At 43.8% G+C, this 17,836-nt stretch overlaps 1 protein-coding gene across 1 annotated transcript in view; it reads left to right on the plus strand.

Annotated features, from left to right (window-relative positions):
• The window catches only part of SHANK3 (SH3 and multiple ankyrin repeat domains 3), a 1,519,554-nt gene that overhangs the window by 1,055,162 nt on the left and 446,556 nt on the right, over nucleotides 1-17,836 (plus strand). The window contains exon 15 of the mRNA XM_069229472.1: nucleotides 14,461-14,536. Coding sequence (XP_069085573.1) covers nucleotides 14,461-14,536 — 76 coding nt within the window. The remainder of the gene's footprint in view (nucleotides 1-14,460; nucleotides 14,537-17,836) is intronic.

Consider the following 17,836-nt stretch of genomic DNA (forward strand, 5'->3'; position numbering starts at 1 on the left):
CAAGAGAGGATTGCAACCATATTACAGTGACAGCCCTAACTACCCAGAAAGATGTGAGGCTGTTTTTGGGAATGGTGAGCAACTGCTGCCAATGGATCCTGAATTTTTCAGTCATTTCAAAGCCTTTGAAGAAACTGACTCACAAAGTTGTTTCCGATCCTTTAGTGTTAGACCAAGACTGTATGAAAGCATTTACTGATTTGAAAGACAGTTTGTGCCAAGCTCTGGCTTTGGGTATGCCTGATTACACAAAACCCTTCTGCTTTTGATAGAGCCATAGTTTAGATGTTTTCTAAATTCGGGTTACTGAAACTTTTGCATGAAGCCCAACATGCTAATGCTAATCTGGAGTTAGTAAAGTGTTTCCTTTATTCATATGTTTTTGACTACGAACTCACAATATTCAATTGCTGATCAAATGTAGGTTATTACCCTTGCTCAATTCCTATTGATTTGTACTGTCGCTATTGAAGGCACAGTTATTGTAGCTCTGATAAAGCTAAGATTTTTAGGCATTTTGGACAGCCTGTGTTGTTTTTATATTTTTATCATATGGTTTTGAGACCAATTCATGTGATTTTAGCATTGTTAATTTAGGGAAATAATTTTTTTAACTGATAATAAAAGGTGTGGTTATTCATGGCCAAATGGGTCATGGTGCGTTCTTTACTGACTCGCTCATGATTTGTATTGTTTAATTTGATATCTTTTATGTGCTACATAGGGTATGATCATCTTAAAAGAGTCAAAAGGTTCATCGGCCTAAAGGATGCGTCTGCTTATTAGTTACTTTAACTAAAAAGATAAGCCTGGAGGTGCTCGCAAGACCGTCACGGAGTTCAGCTTATTATAATACACAGGGCTTTGCTTTTGATTCTACCCGGACTCCTCAGAGTACGGCTCCTGATATTAGAGACTCTGAGAGCCCTTCCAATCTTTTCCCCCAGGATAAGTTGTTACCTTACCCGGGGTGAGCCTAAAGAACAGTGGAATGTCATCCGCTGTCTCATCTCGCCCCATCGTTCACCCCTTTTGTTTTCTCTCGTTCTCTTCTCTCATGTCCCATTCCCTCATCATCATCATCGCAGTCTGCTATCCGCTTCTGCCGTGTACTGTCTGCTGTGGTGTATTGTATACAGTGTGTCCTACTAACATACTGCCGCTGTGTCCTCAGCTGGCCCTGGCCGCCGATACACGAAGCGCTCTCCCTTTTCTTACATTCTTCCCATCTGTATCCCTCTCCCCTGTCACGCTCCTGCCCATCTACCCTGCCCTTTCGCAGCTCAGTGCGAGGCTCGAGCTTTAGCCCCAAAAGCCAGCGAGACTTAGGGCCAGATGTAGCAAAGGGTTTTACCCATTCTGTGTCTATGGGAAAATGTGTTCATTCATATGCCCCTTATTTCCCAGCTATCTCTGTATTCTCTGCCGCAGTGTTGAATGTATCCTGTCCGTGCTGGGCACACTGCGGTATGCCCGGGACTCTCCTTCTGGAGGGGAGCGCGTCTACCCTTTAATCAGTCCTCTCTGTCTCGCTTTCTGCCTCCCACTCGCCCTCTTTGTCTGTTTCCGTGGCGTTCTCTCTTTCTAGCTTCCTCCCACACTTCAACGTTTTTTCCTTGCCACTTCTGTCCGCACTGCTGCTGGGGCTCCGTTTCTTCAGTGATCCTGACGCCCCGCTCTGCTGCAGACGCTGCTGTGCCCAGAGCACGTCCTTCTCCCGCTCTTTGTCTCTCAGTGTTTCTTCCCTTCTCGCGCAGCTTCTGAAGCCAACTGCTGTGTTCGTGCCCCGCCGCTCACCGTCCGCACCGGCCTCTGCCCCAGGCCAACACTGCCTGCTATCCTCGGCTGGCCCCAGCCGGTGACGGACACCCCTCCCTCTCCGCTGCGGCTCCGCCGTTGGTGACGCTCTGCGCAGGCTCGGGGCTCGAGCGCCTCGTAGCACGCGCTGACGTAAGGCTTCGAGTGATTACCGCAGCTTTCTTTAATCCTCCGCTTTCGTTCTTACTCGCTTTCTCTCTGATCGCCTTCCCCACACGGCGTGTCGGGGAGTTAAAGGATAAACAGTGGGTAGGGGCTTGTACGTTCGTATATAGGAGAAATTAGAACCGAGCAGCGCTACAGAAAGGACAAGGTCATGGGGCAGACTCAGACAAGAATAGGTGCAGCATACATAGGCATAGGGCATTGATGATGCATCTAGTGAGCTATGTATGGTTTTTTGTTTTATGTGAAAAGTGACGCCCCCTATTAATAGGTGTTATGAGCTGCAATAAAAGCTGTGGTGGGCGATGTGAGGAGTTGTGACAATAGATATGATGGGTGTGGCAATCTTCGATAATGTCTGTGAGGGATGCCATGCGCAATTAGTGGCTGAAAGAGGTGCTGTGCTATGATAAGTTTGTGATGAGGGGTGAGGTGAGCAATGAAAATGGACAGGCAACATCAGGTGCTGACTACCTGCACTTCTTTGATTTTGTAGGGATAATACCAGCACGTCTCAGCACAACTCCAATGCGTTTAGTTGTTTTGCTTAAAACATATTTTTATAACTCTTTCCAACACGCAACATCACTGAAGGCCCTGCTGAGATATCACAACGTTGCAGTTGTGTACCCTAATAGCTAAGTAAGTAAGGCTAGGAAGCAGATGAAAGGAACACCTGGTTACCCAATCAGCTAACATTCTATAAGGTCCATGGTGCACAAGTTACATCCGTTACCATTCTGTCAGCAATGTAAGGTGAACAGTGACATCAGTAACAGTTGAGATATTCAATAGAATAAATTAACAGAAAATGTAAAAAGATATGCAAACCCCTAATGGAGAGACTGCAGAAATGTAAATGTTTTCTAGATTGTTTGTCAGGGTTTGCAAGAGGCTGTTCGGGAGGAGGGGGAAATGGCCTGCACCCCCAAACTCTGCTGCCAAGGGGTTTCCCATTTAACCTATTTTGAAGCATCATGCACTGTACTAGGAAGAGCTATACAGCTTCTCACTCTCATTTTCCTCAGGTGATACAAGCCAGTGCACCCTGAAAAACACGAGTGATTCTTTTAGAAGTGAAGTATGAAAATAAGTTACTTACCTGTAACTGTGGTTCTCCAGTATTGGTATCTTTCATAGATTCACATGCATGATCCATTCCCCGTTGTCGAATTAGGAGTCCCACGGTACATAGAAAGCAGTAAATTAAAATTTAACATTGAAGTTAATGGAAAAATACATTCACTTAAATAGCTTATGTTATTAGTGTTATTAGAAATGACGCAAAGTCCAGCCAATAAGACGAGAACACCCTTTCGAACCCTCACCACAGAGGCTCCAGTCTCTCAGATTTTCTAGCACAAGTGATGTATAAAGGAACAAGACATGAGGTGAGCCTCTATGGGGAGGAGGGTGGGTCGCATATGAATCTTTGAAAGATACCAATACTGAAGAACCAGTTCCAGGTAAGTAACTTATTTTCTTCTCCAGTATCGGGGAATCTTTCATAGATTCACATGCTTGAATCAGAATAATTAGCAGTAAACATAAGGTATACATATATATATATATATATTTATATTAGTGTCCGTGGGCAAAGACTTATTGTCCCACCTTAGGGAAATACATTTCGTAGAACCGCTTGTCCTACTGCTGCGTCCATCCTGTCTGCGGTATCTGGGCAGTAGTGCTGGATGAAGGTGTGGCTGCTAGACCACTTTGCCGTTGTGCATATTTGCTGTAAAGGCACCCCTGTACAGAGAGCTGTGGAGGCGGAGACAGCTCTGGTGGAGTGGGCTTTGACGTTGGCTGTCAGCGGTTTTCCTGCTAGCTGGTGACAAAATTGTATGGCGGTGGGGATCCACCGAGCTATAGTCTGTTTGGTAATGGGATATCCTTTCCTTAATTGTCCATAGCCTACAAACAATTGATCAGCCTGGCAAAAGGTGCTAGTTTTTTGTAAGTAGAATTTGAGACATCTCTTGATATCTAGGGAATGTAGCGCTCTGCTGCAGTTTGGGGGTTTGGGAAGAAAGTCTTCAATCCCACTGGTTCATTCAGATGAAAGCTCGAGGGAACTTTGGGGATAAATTTAGGATTAGTTCTAAGGATAACAGTGTCTGATATAAATTGGAGAAAGGCTTGAGAGATTGTAAAAGCCTGAATGTCACAGACTCTCTATGCTGAAGTAAGTGCTAGGAAAAGAGCTGTTTTCCAGGAAATGTGTTTCAAGTCTGCTCTGTGTATAGGCTCAAATGGATGCTTCATCATTTGTGAGTGTACAATATTGAGGTGACAGGGAGGAGGAGGGATTTTCACTGGAGGAAACAATCTGAATAGCCCCTTTAGGAATTGTTTTACTATTCTGGAGGACCACAAGATGGTGAATTAGCAGTACTGCGAAATCTAGAAATGGCTGCCATATGAACCTTGAAGGATGAGTGAGAGAGACCTGATTTTGCCAAGTGAAGAAGATACGGAAGCATCTGCCCTGGAGAAGATGTCAGAGGGTGGACATTGGAATCCTTACACCATACACAGAATCTCTTCCATTTGAGTTTGTATGTTTTATTTGTAATCTTGGCTCTAGCATTAGCAAGCACTTCACAATAATCTGTTGGGATGTTTAGGTCAGCAAATTCATTGAATTCAGTAGCCAGGCTGATAACCAAAGAGAAGTTGGGTTGGGATGACAGACCTGCTCTCGATACATCGTCAGTAAGTTCGGTAATGGTTCCAACAGAATGTGGATTGTTCCGAGAGTAGCATGAGCTCTGTGAATCAGAACTGGCATGGCCATCTGGGAGCTATGAGTAACAGCTGGCAAGGTTCTCTCTTCATCTTTAGAACCTTTGGGATTAGCGGAAGCAGGAGAAAAAGCATAAGCAAAAGCCCTGACTATTTGATCAAAAATGCATTCCCCCTCAACCCTCTCTGCGGTTGCCAGCTTGCGTAGTACTGGCATTTCGTGTTTTCCTTTGTGGCAAAGAGGTCCAAACTGGGCTTGCCCCAGCAAAGAAAAAGATGATTGAGAGTTGTCTGGTTGAGCTCTCACTTGTGGCAGGTTGTTGAGGTCCTGCTTAATGAGTCCGCAAGAGTGTTGGATACTCCTGGAACGTGGTCTCTTCTGAGAGTTATGTGATGTCAAAGTGCCCAATTCTATATCTCCTGCGCCTAGAGAGACAGCGCTGGCGATTTTGTACCACCCTGCTTATTGAGGTAGTGAATGCTTGTGGTGTTGTGGGTTCAGACAAAAAACGATGAGCCCCTGATCTTGATCAGGAAGGACTTGAGCGCAAGGAAGACAGCTTTTAATTCTAACAAGTTGATGTGGAGCACTGCTTCCTGGGTTTTCCATTTCCCTCTCACTGTCAGGTCTTCCTTGTGCACGCCCCATCCATCCAGGGACGTGTCTGTGGTCATAACATGTCCTGGGATTTGATTCAGAAAGGAGAGACCTTTTGAGATGTGGGGCGTCTTCGACCACCATTCCATGGCCTACTTCATTGGTGGGGTTATTTGGACGATGTCATCGATCGATCCATTTATTTGTGTCCACTGGCTGTCTAATTGTTGCAGAAGTGGTCTCATGTGGAGAGGGCAGTATCAACGGAATGCAAGAGGGCGGCATTCCCAGATAAGATTTGTAAATCTGGACAGAAGTGGACTTTCCTTTGCTGAGGCGGAGCGCTAGATTTCAAATCTTCTTCTGCCTGTCTTGAGAGGCGAAAGCTTTTGCTTGTTCTGTATCTAATACGACTCCTAGAAAGGTGATATTGGTTGACGGCATTAGGTGTGATTTTTGGTTGTTGACTGAGAGACCTAATCTCTGGAAGAGGGATAGGCATGTTGCTGTGTCTCTGGCTGCCCTGGATTCTGTGGTTGCTTTTAATAGCCAATTCTCCAACTATGAAAATACTTGAACTCCATTTTGTCTGAGGTAAGCTACCACGGAGCTAAGACCTTAGTAAATACTCGAGGAGCTGATCTCAGACCGAATGGTAACACTCTTAATTGGTAGTGGGTGCCTGCTATCTTAAAGAGTAAGACTTTACTGTGGCTGGGGTGAATAGGGATATGAGAATAGGAGTCCTGGAGATCTAAGGCTGTCATGTGATCCCCATGGTTGAACAATTGTAATACATTCTGAAGAGTGACCATCCAAAATTATTGTTTTTTTTAGGAATTTGTTTAGACATCGCAGATCTAAGATGGGGCGCAAGTCTCCTGTCTTTTTCCGGATGAGGAAAAAGCAAGAGTAGAAGCCGGTTCCCCTCTGAGACTTCGGTATGATCTCTATTGCTCCCTTGTCCATCATTGTGGAAATTTGTAAAAGGAGCTCTTTTAAGTGGGAAGGTAGGGGTTCTCGCACTGGTACATCTGGAGGAGGTTGCTGAAATTCCAGGGTATGCCCTCTGTTGATAATATCGAGAACCCATCGGTCTGAGGTGATCTGGGACTACTGGCGGGAGACGCTGGAAATTCTGCATCCTATCTGAGATTTGGACTAGGGGTTGAAGTCAGGCACCTGGTGTAGGTCAGTGTTTTCTGGATGTGTCCTTGCCACTATAAGTAGACTTTCCTCTGGTGGAATGTCTGTAGGCTGCAGATGGTGGCTGCCTATAGGATTGTTGTTGATTGGTGGCTGAACGAAACTGGCCCTGGTACTGTCTATATTGGTGCAGGCCACCACTGTAGGAACAAAGTCCTCTACCTCTTGCCCCTCAAAAGGGCTGCTTTCTGAATTGTAGAGTACCCAACGATCTAGCTGTGTCTGTGTCTGTTTTTATTGATTGTAGCATGCCATTGACATTCTTGCCAAACAGTAGTTCCCCATCATATGGCATGTCCAGAACTTTCATCTGAACTTCTGGGCGTAGGGAAGTGGCCTTTAGCCAACCCTGTCGTCTTAGTACTGCTGCTCTGGCTAGCTGACGTAAACCTGTGGACAACACATCTATTGCACAGTCTATGATATCAGCAGAGATCTTTCCTCCCTCTTGTAATATCTTTCATGCTTCAGCTCTAGGATCCTCGGGAAGGAGTTCAATGTATTGAGGGATGTCCGACCACATCTGGGGGTCGTATCGGCCTAGAATCGCCAACGAGTTTGCTTCCCTGACCGTTGTAGCCGCCATTGTGGAGAATTTCTTTCCTATTGTATCTAAGCGGCGTCCTTACTTATCTGGGGGCACAGAAAGTGGAGAGGATGGGTTTCTGGACCTGCGCTGGGCCGCCTGAGTTATTATGGAGTCAGGTTTGGGTTGACTAATCAAACAAGTTGGTTAATTTTCCGGCGCCTTGTATTTCTTGTTTAGTCTAAGAAGCAACACTGGTATGGAGGATGGGGTCTGCATCACTTTAAGGCCTTCTTCCCAGATGAAGTCTAAAATCGGGATCGTGCAAACTGACTTTCTGGTGTCTTCTTTAAAGTAAAAAAGGAAGCAATCTGACTGCTTTGTTACAAAGGGAAGCTGGAATCTCTTGGCTGTTCTTTCCATTACACTATGGAATCCTCCCATGTGTTGTGGCGGAGAATCATCTGGTAGTGGAGTGGAGGGGGATGGCATTTGCGTCTGATAGTCATCCCATTAATTGGGGAGTGAGGCAGTATCCTGGATTTCCCTTTCTTCATGATCCTCTTCCGAGGAAGGCAGATCATTTTCAGGAGGTGAAGATGGAGGTGGTAACAGTACTGTAGGTACCTGAAACTCTGAGGATCAGTCTCTGGAAGAAGTCTTAAGGGTAGCTGTGGATGCTGCAGCGGAGTTGTTGATCCTGGTGGTGGGAATCTATTGTAGCAATCTTGCATCATAGGCTGCAAATTGGCCATTGATGGCACTGGCATCTGCACTGTTGGCTCACGCTGTTGTTCTTGCGAACATGTGTGTTGTTGATCATGAAACAATTGTTGAATATATAACTCTTCACTCTCTTCCTCATCCTCTTCCTGGCATTTAGGTCATAGGTCTGAAGGACTACGTGCCACCGGAAACAGACCATCATCGGAGTACTCATCTCCATTTAACTCTTCATCTTCATCGAGAAGATGTTCTTAAGGTAGAGGTGACACCTTACTGGGTGAGGTATGTGAAGCTAGCAATGTCTCAGGTGGATTTCGTTTTATTGTTATCACTCTTAAGTGTAAAGAGGAACATTTAGCTGAATCCACTATTTTCAACGGTATAGGTGTCGTGGGTGTGTCTGCAGGAAAGAATCGAGCAGTCGACAGCGTTGTCATCGACGGTGCACTCATTGTCGGAGCCGTTGTCGACGGTGTTGTCATTCTCAAAGTTGCCATCGACAGAGCTGTCGCTGACGGAGCTGGTGTCGTCGGAGCTGCTGTCTACAGAGTTGTCATCGACAGAGCTATAGTTTCCGGTACGGATGTCGATGGAGCCATCAATGGTATCCATGTCGACGATGTAGTAGCCTTTGATTTCTTACCCGTCGACACAGAAATAACAACATATGGCCCCTGAATAGCAATATGTAAGAGGGTGTCCTGTTAAGCTTGAGGCCCTGATGGGAGTGTGCCACCCTGAACAAAAGTGCCAAGGGCTACCCTGCTATGGTAAACATCACTGGAGATAGGGGGAAGCCTGCCGTTTGCCTCCGCAAGTCACACTTTGTCAGCTCATACATTTTTGGGAGCAGTCTATTTGCTTGAAGTTTGCTCAATATTTTATAGTCTGCATTGAGCATAGATAATGGCCTACAAGAGGCCACTAGCGCTTTGTCTCTGCTCTTTTTAGGGAAACCAACAATAATCACTTCTCTCATTGTTTGTGAGGGCAACTGGATTTCCTGGCGTCATTAAACATTTCATTCAGATTCCTGACAAGGATATTGGCCTAGGATGCATAAAACGTTATGGGTAGGCCATGCAATCCAGGAACCTATACCCTAGCCAGTTCTCTAAAAGCTCTTTGGACTTCCTGAAGCGAGACCTCCCCACTGGGGGATTCAATCTCCTCATGATGTGTCCTGTGTGCAGCAACTCCCATGAAGTACTCTTGTAATGTTTATGCATCTACAGGGCCCTCGGGTGTTTGTTATGTTTTATAGTAGGTCTTGAAGGTTACATTTATCTCTGTCTGGTTACAAACAAGTTCCCCCTTATCATTGCAATCTTTAATATCAATGATACTCTCCATTCTGGGTTGGCTAACCATGCTAGAAGCCTCCCAGACTTATTTCTTTTATTGTCTACTTAACTGAGATATTGCTTGTAACTGTTACCTTTTAAGCTTTCAATCAGAAGTGAAAAATTTTCCCTTTCAGCCTGCAACTGCTCCTGGGTCACTTGTAGTCTCCTACTTTATCTTGGTCAACAGCGTCTCCTGCTTGTTAATATCATCACTGAGTTCTGCATGGACTCTGGCTGTAATGGCTATACAATGCCCCCTGACCACTGTCTTGAATGTCTCCCAGTTCACCAGCTTCGAGGAAGCTATCCCTGTGTCTTCAGAAAAGTTGTTACGATTTATGTCCTTAAGTGCAGCCCTCCAGCAACTTCCCCTCACCTTCGTCATGCTACTCCAGCCTTGCAATGCTTCGAGGGCACTGGCAAAGAAGAGAGATTGTCCCTCAATGTGCAGACATTGCTTGGCCACGTACATTAAGACATATTGGAGCCCTCACTCATGCATCTATCTTTTTACTGCTGTGAAGGAGGCCCTTTGCCTCTGAATCTGTGCAGTGAAATCAGAAAAGATTGATACCTTCATATTTTCAAACAGAAGATATCCCTTTGTGTGTGCCTTATGTAGAATAGTGACAAATTTGTAGAATAATGACCAATTGCATAAACTATGATATTTAGGTGATGAGCCGTGTGAGAATGTGATGTGCTGTGATAGTAAATAAATTGAGCTGGGATGATAGATAATATGAGCTGCAATGGTAGCTTTGATGGACCCAACAGGTGAACTGTTATGAACCGTGATGAATGGGGTGTGATGAGCAGTGTGAAGATTGTACTGAGCTGCGATGACAGATGTGATGAGATGGCATGAGAACCGGAGGGGGTGCGTGGTGCCCCCCTCCTGCCCTAAGTTGTTTTTGCTGGCTTTGGCCCCCCTCGTGAGGGCCGGTTGAGGCCCTGGGGGGCCCCCAGTAATCACGGTCCCCAGAGGGGCCTGTCTATAAAAGTGAGGAAGTGCATGGCGCCCTCCTCTGACACCAGAGTATAATGGAGGCCCCCGTTTTGCGCATAGGAGCGCCGGGGGCCCCATTGTTCGCCAGCTATGATGACGAGTGTGAAGTATCTCACGAGGTGATAGACTGCATTAAGTGCTGTGTGGAAGGCGAGATGAATATGATGTGCAATTAGGAATGGAAAAAAACATTTAAAGATGACCACTCAGGGTAGTGCAGCATTATTGAACATCTTGGAATGTTTTTTTTTCACATGCATGAGCATGCATGCATATTCAACATTATGCAGCTAGGACCATTTTTGCATATACATTTGCCATTCCAACATTGCTGGTGGCCATTTTAGAACAGTAAATAAAAATTTTTGATAGAGTATGTGGAAGCTTGAATGCTAGTCCAATATATAATTGGCAAAGTCAGTATGGCAGCACCCACCTTTTAAAGGCAAGACCTATTGATTTCCAAATACGTGTAGCTCCTGTTTATCAAAAAGGAGAGGGATAGAGACTCCTTAAAAGTCATCCAAAGTCCGCTCTTCACCTCAAGTAGCATACCTTCTTTCAAAACAGCACAATGGCAGTGTCTCTAAAGGAAGGCGAGGGAAACGTTGTCAGGTGCAGAACATTAAAAATAATTGTCTTTGTTGTGGTACCTATGCTGTTTGTATGGCTGCCCTCACAGCGCTGGGATTGTTCACTTTCTGCCTGTGTGTTGTTGTTTTTTTTAGTTAGAACACAGGAATATTACTATCAATGGTTGACAACTCAGCTTTTCTATGAAGAACTCCCATTACTCTAGTTCATTTCTCTTTGATCCTACGAACATTATTACTCGGAGAAAAGCTATTTCACCCAGCTTCTTCAATTCTAAACCAAAGTGCATCAGACGCAGAGAGCTGGTCACTCCTACTCTAAGAATTGCCTGAGTGTAAATATTGCTATTCCATAGATTGTATGACTCCTCTTCTTCTAAGCTACCCATGTTAGAGCTGAACTAAATATATCTTAATGACTTAAGCTCAGAGATTCATGCTGGACATTAGTTCATAGCCCTGGCCTCAAAGCACGTTACAACAGCCCCACTCAACATGTCTCCCTTTTATCTCTTCATCTTTCCCCATAATGATCAACCTGTGCTCTTCAAGTCTCACTGCCTGATACTGTATTTGGGAGTGTGGTTCAATTTTTTTCTCTCTACTGTCAAGTACTTGTTATTATAAGAGCTTTGGCCGCATTTAAGAAAGCTAGGATAGTAAGTAGGGTAAATAAATATATAAGTTGTGATATAAGGTCCCTAGATTACTCTGTACAATGTCCATAAATACCATGTTATTGCAATTCCAACCCTGTGCTCTGCAACCTTTCCATCTGTACCAAAAATGTGTACTGGCCCCACGTTTTTAGAATTAAAAAAAAATCTGTATTTTATGCAGAAAAACACCCAAAACCTCCTGTATGCTCACAAAAAGCCACTCTTAACCAATGATTGCCAAAAGCCCTTACTCCTTGCATGACTTGTCTCGTCAATCAGCTTTTCATCGAAGTGACAGTGCCACATGTTCTAAAATAGGCAGCGATCACCCCGCTTATAAAGAAAATACATCTTTTCTGAGATGATCTAGCCAATTCCATTCTGATGTCAAAACTCCACTTCCTAGTAAAAACAGTAATGGAGTTATGGAAAAGCTGGCCTCTGTGCCAGATCTTTTTCCAGTTCTCAGTAGAGAACAGAGGGACAGATGTACAAAAATTAGTAACTGCAATTTCTAAATTGTGTTTCTTACCAATTCGCAATTAAGGAATCACAATTCCTAATGTAAGAACCCGTACAATTTTTAATTAGCAATTCCTAGTGGTTCGCAAATCAACCTCCATCATGAGTATTAAAGAGATAGGTTGCATTTTGCAACCCAGAAGGAATGATAGCCATTACTGGGATGGTGGCCTGCTAGAGTCAGCAGATAGCCATGTCTGTGATTGCTTTTAAGTTATGTTTTTTTTAATGCATCAGTTTTCCTCAAAGGAAAATGGGATACATTTCAAAAACAAAAAATGAAATGTTTAAGTTTCTTATTTTAAGAGCAGGCAGTGGTCTACAAGGCAACTGAAAAAATATTTTGTTTAACATTCTCAGAAGGAGAAAGGAACCTTTCGGCACCCCTGCCCCCTTGATAATTGTTACCACTAACTAACAGTAAACAAATGATGTTTTGCAACCATAATTCCATCACAAAACAAAGTGGTTCCCTAAATATACTCCTTCCAAATACCAAATCTCAAACCTAAATTGTGATTCAGTAACAAGTTAACAAATCACAATTTGCCTTTTTTTTACATTTAAAGATACTTTTTTACGGTCTCAAATGGCCTGATTCTGTGATTTGTGCTATTTCTGTCCGTCAAAGAAGCTTTGTATGTATGATCCAGAATAGCTTCACATGCTTTCGCCATTTAATAGTAATTTCACTGTCTGTTATCTCCCACTGGGCATACTGGAGTCCTTAGTAAAGGGACAAGCTGTCAGTTAAGCTCGACTTTTATCTAAAGGTGGCACAGGTTGCACAAACCATAGTACTTTTCCAGCTATTCAGTTTTCCTGAAACAAGCCTAACAAACTTCAGTTGTGACCTTCATAGCACCATCACCCTTTAGCAGCACATCAAGATAAGCCAGTTCGATATAACTCTCGGAGGGGCATATGTGCATTGTAGGCACCCTGTTAAATGTGCCACATTATGACTAAGGCTCCTGGTTTTTATGATATTTTATGATATTTACTTTTTTAACATTTCTGTCGGTATTTATCTATTATTATTTTTAGCCATCTTTTCACTATTTATGTGTATTTATTATGTTACTAAATTAAGTTGTAAAAATGTATAATTCTGCATTTATTTAACTGATAAATAAGCACTCATACTTTGATGCATGTAGTGTAATAGCAAATTAACAGCCAAGTATAACAATAAACCCACAGGAAAATATTAGCATTCTTTCAACATATATATGCTGATATGTTGAGGTATTACCTATATTAAAATGTCACCCTTTCTTAACTTCCCATGCAGTCTATCTGGTCAGCGGTTTGCCTGGAATTCATGAAAGACAGCACAGAGAGCCACTTAAAAGAAGCACATTTCGCTGGTTCTAAAAATAAAGACAGAAAATTGTGTACATTCATCTGTATAGATCAGTGGTTCCCAACCTGTGGGCCGGGGACCCCAGGGGGTCCGCGAAGCCTCCTCAGGGGGTCCGCGGCGGCTTAAAAAATTTAATAATATTAGGTCCCAACTATCAGTAATGACTCCTTGGGGGTCCCTGTGTTCCAATAATGATTCAGTGGGGGTCCCCGGGCTCCAGTATTGATAAAATGGGGGTATAGATCACTAAAAATGGAAAACTGTGAGCCTTAATTATGACTACCGAGGTAGCTGCACTGGCTGTTGATTTGCGTTTCTGTGTTGAATCCTCTCTGGATTATTTTCATAATTATGGTCCCATCTGACATACTTCAGTTGGAACATTGGGAGAGAAAAATCAGGATTGCCTATTTGAAGGATAAATGTAGCAAACAGGGTCAACCGTCTTTGTTTAGAGATCTTCCACCTATAGCGGCTCAAAACGTTTTCTACATTATAGCACCCAGAAGAAGTGACAGAGCTGCCCAAACCTTCTGTCAGAGCAGACCTCCCACTCAAAATGTCCCTAATCCCAGGGTGTTGTCTTTAATGGACGTGTACGGTGCATGAGACAAAAGAAATGAATAGATTTGGGGTAGGACTGATAACCATATACTACGGTTTACTTCGAAGGAGTTCAAACAGAATTAGCAGAATCCGCCCTGTGCCATTAAATCTGCACCTTGTGTTTTTTGCAATTTTTTTATGAGATTATTAATAGCCCGTGTTGCAATCAAAAGGTGGTGCTGGGGAAGTTTCTAACTGCAGCACTAAGTATAGAGAGCAACAGGGGAAGATGGTGGAACAAAAATGAGATGCTTAGGTGGTCTGCTACTGACTTTCCGTGCAATAATTTGCTAAATGAAAGCATGTGATTGGTTTACGAGGATTGCAGTTGGCGTGCATTTGGATTTATAACCGTTTAACAAGAGCTTTGTATGTCAGATTTCTTCAGTAAATATAAAACGTTTTTGGGAGTCAGAGCCTTTACGACTTTTGAATTCAGAAAAAAAGTAGTATAAATTGATTGACTGATTGTGGTGATACTGGAAAAATGCTAAAGGCATGCCCGCTGTACTGCACAGAGAACAATCAAGAAGATAAATTTCTGACAATCCATCGTTTTTCTTGCCTTCCAGAAACACGTGAAGATCGCACGAAGCGCCTCTTCCGGCATTACACAGTGGGCTCCTATGACAACTTTACCTCTCACAGGTACATGTGCTTGGTGTGTGCTGCCTCCTCTGGGAGGAAAGAGATCATTGCCTGTTCCCCGGGAAGCCTGTGGACGGTGGTGATGGGAGAAGATTGTAGGGTGGAGGAGTGGGGGGCTGGTTAAGAGAGGTGGGTCTGCAGGCAGTGGATGAGGGACAAAGGTGGTGCAAGCCTATAGTTACTGGTAGAGGTGGTACATATTTTGATTAAGTGTGAAGGGTAGAGGAGCAGCGAATTAGGGGCACAAGAGATCTAGTTAAATACTTAATTCATACTAAGGGTAGTCCTTGGTGCACTACTAGTTGGCGGGCTTACCAGTATCTTACTTTCCGTATGGTCGAGATAAGACTAACAACCGCACCGGAAGTCTAAATCAGTCTGGTAGTTAACAAATGACATCTTCTTGTGAAATTCTGGGGGGGATTGAGGAATTTCCAGGGAATAAGACATGAAATCACTAATTTCCACAGTAATTTCTCATTTCTAAGGGAACCCTCAGGGTACCACTTTTATTGGCCTGGAGTGTTCCCACTCCCAGAGGGACCAATTCCCCTGCATTTGTAACTCATAGGTTACGGAAAATCCAGGCAATTTTCCAGGCCCCTTGTAAGAGTAATTTTCAGAACTGCTACATTTTAATGAAGAATACACCAGATATATATGAAACATATTGGGGAATCCATGTGTGATGCTTTCCTTTGACACCGAGTGATAAGGGCGTGTTGTTAACTGAAATGGTGATAAAGGCCTTTCTGTAGTGATGGATGTGATACAGGGCTGGAGTTACCTGTGCAAGTATTATTGGCGTTGTGTTAATGGCGAATGTGGTACAGGGCAGCAGCTAGTTGTAAGCATGATAAAAGCTGGAACTTGTGGTATGTGTGCTAGAGAGGAGGAGCTAGTGGTGGCTGTGATACGAGGATGTACATAGTGGGGAGGCGATGCTGGGCCGCTGGTAGTTGGGTATCCGATTTAGCTCCAAGGCTAGTGGTGAATGCCATTAGAGCACTGGTTGTTGGTGATGGTGATGCAATACTTTTGCTAGCTCTGAGTGTGATACAAGGATTGAGTTAGTGGTGAGGTGACTCGGGGGTGTAGGATATGTACGTGACTTATTGCACTGATGTTCTTAGTGAGAGTGATACACATCTAAGGTTAGAAGTGATGGTGATATAGTAGTACAACTAATGGTGATGTTGATGAAGAGTCATAGTAGGTTATTGATGAAGACATCCGCAGGAGAGGGTAATGATGTACTTCAGCAATCACAGCTCCTTCTAATCTAGGCACTGTGCAGTACTATCTCCCTGGTACTTCATGTCATGTGCAGTACAGCAACTATCATAATTTCTGGTACATGTGCTGCACTATCACTTTCCTAACTCTTGGGTTTGGAGTTACTGCACAATACAGGTGCAACAATCACACAGAATAGGGTCTGTGCAGTACAACTACTCTTACAACGACCAGGTTGAAAGCAGTAGTTACTCTTGTATGATTGCCTTTAGCCCTTCTTCTTATAGCAACAATACAGAGGCCATTTTTACTTGGCACAAAAAAATTGTAAAAGTTGAAGCCTAGCCACTTTTGTTGTCCCACAGTCTCCAGGTTCCATATTTCCCACAGAAGAAGTCTGGAAGAAGCAGAGTTTGGGAAAAGCCGGGCTCAGGTGTCAATGCAAAACCACGGTCTGTAGCTCAATAGAATAGCACGATTACAGGGAACAGCCAAGAGAGGTTGTTTCCCTCTTAAAAGCTAATGATCCCAAGAATATGCGCTTGAGGAAAGCTCATCTTCCAATAAGTCCCGATAGTGAGAGGGAATGGTACACATTTCTAATTTCCCCTAAAAAGCACTGCCAAAAAATCCATTATTTTTTCTAAAGAGGACCAAGTTAAAACGCCCAACAAAGGCTACTCAGGACTAACAAAAGGACAAGTAGAACCCAGTTACCCCAAAGGCACTCCTTCGCTTAGGGAGAGACATAGGCTGTATACTGTCTGGTCAAACAAGACCTTAACAAGACTTGAAAACTTTGAAAGGGGTCATCTGGAAATACAGTATACATGGTAAAGGAGGTGTCAATAGGTATCCTGATCCAGAAATACATACTTAAAGCAGCCAAATTCATACAGGTGAAGGTGCATCTAAAAATGACAGAGATGCAGCCTCACAATTATTCTCTGACTGACAGCAGCTCATGAAGACAATGCTTCAGAGGGCCTACTGGGTACAGCAATGAAGAGACAATTAGGGGGCGAGGAAACCTGTAGAACCTCAGGGAGTGTGGCTGTAGTCCTCTGGATTTTGTTCTTTTGTGTTACATGGTAGACTCAAAAGGCTAATAATGGCAGAATAACACACTTTACTCCAAAAAAGAAAACTCACTTATAGATGTAATGGCTGCCTAGCGCCTGATCATAATGGCTGCCATTGTAGACTCTCTATTTTGAGAGCTACCAGGTAGAATTCATGTAGATCTGCATGTCTTGTTTTACCCAGACTGACTTAGACTCTTGTCAGGAAAGACGCTTTTGAGAAAACCCTATCTCCATACCCCATGTTCAGAGCAAGATCTTAGACCAACTTGTGGAAAAGGAGGAAATGCAAAAGACATCCCTGTAGCCACTGGAAATGTAGACTCAACCTGATCACTACCACAAAGAAGAAGGGAGCTTTCCAAACCTCTAAGGCTTCTTTTGTTGTATCCTCCTGTGTGGTAGCAGCCGCCATATTGAAACATGAAAGGTTCTGAAGTCACCTTTTCTATGAATGGGAAAAGAGGCAAACCAAACCCCAACTGATAGAGGAAGCTTACCAAGATCATATAGAATGAAGAGAAAAGGGGAGATTTGCTTGCCCGCACAAAAAATATGGAATCTCAGACGAGACGCCCATTTCTTTTTGACCAGCAGAATGATCCCAGGAGCACAATGGATGTCAAGAGGGTGAAAGGGGACTTCTCTCCGAAGAACCACATATGGGTAATGCATGTTACGACCTCATCTGACCCTGATTGCCCCTCAGTCTGTGAAGAACATGTGGCTGGGGCCTCGAAGAGAACACTACAAAAGGGCAATGCTCCTGGACCAAAAGTTTTCATTGGTTATATCAGGTTACGCCAATGTGTATAATTCAAAACACTGAATCAGATGTGCGGCAACTAAGACCAGCCAGAGATCCTAAAACACTTTGGGAAAATTAGGCAAGACATCCCTGCTCTCTCACCGAAAGAGGGACTCCACCACCTGGAGGGAAGTTCTACAGGGGGTCATCCCAAGGCACCCAGAGCAGGGACAC

The sequence above is a fragment of the Pleurodeles waltl genome, chromosome 4_1 (assembly GCF_031143425.1).
Source record: "Pleurodeles waltl isolate 20211129_DDA chromosome 4_1, aPleWal1.hap1.20221129, whole genome shotgun sequence".
In the NCBI taxonomy this organism is placed as follows: domain Eukaryota; kingdom Metazoa; phylum Chordata; class Amphibia; order Caudata; family Salamandridae; genus Pleurodeles; species Pleurodeles waltl.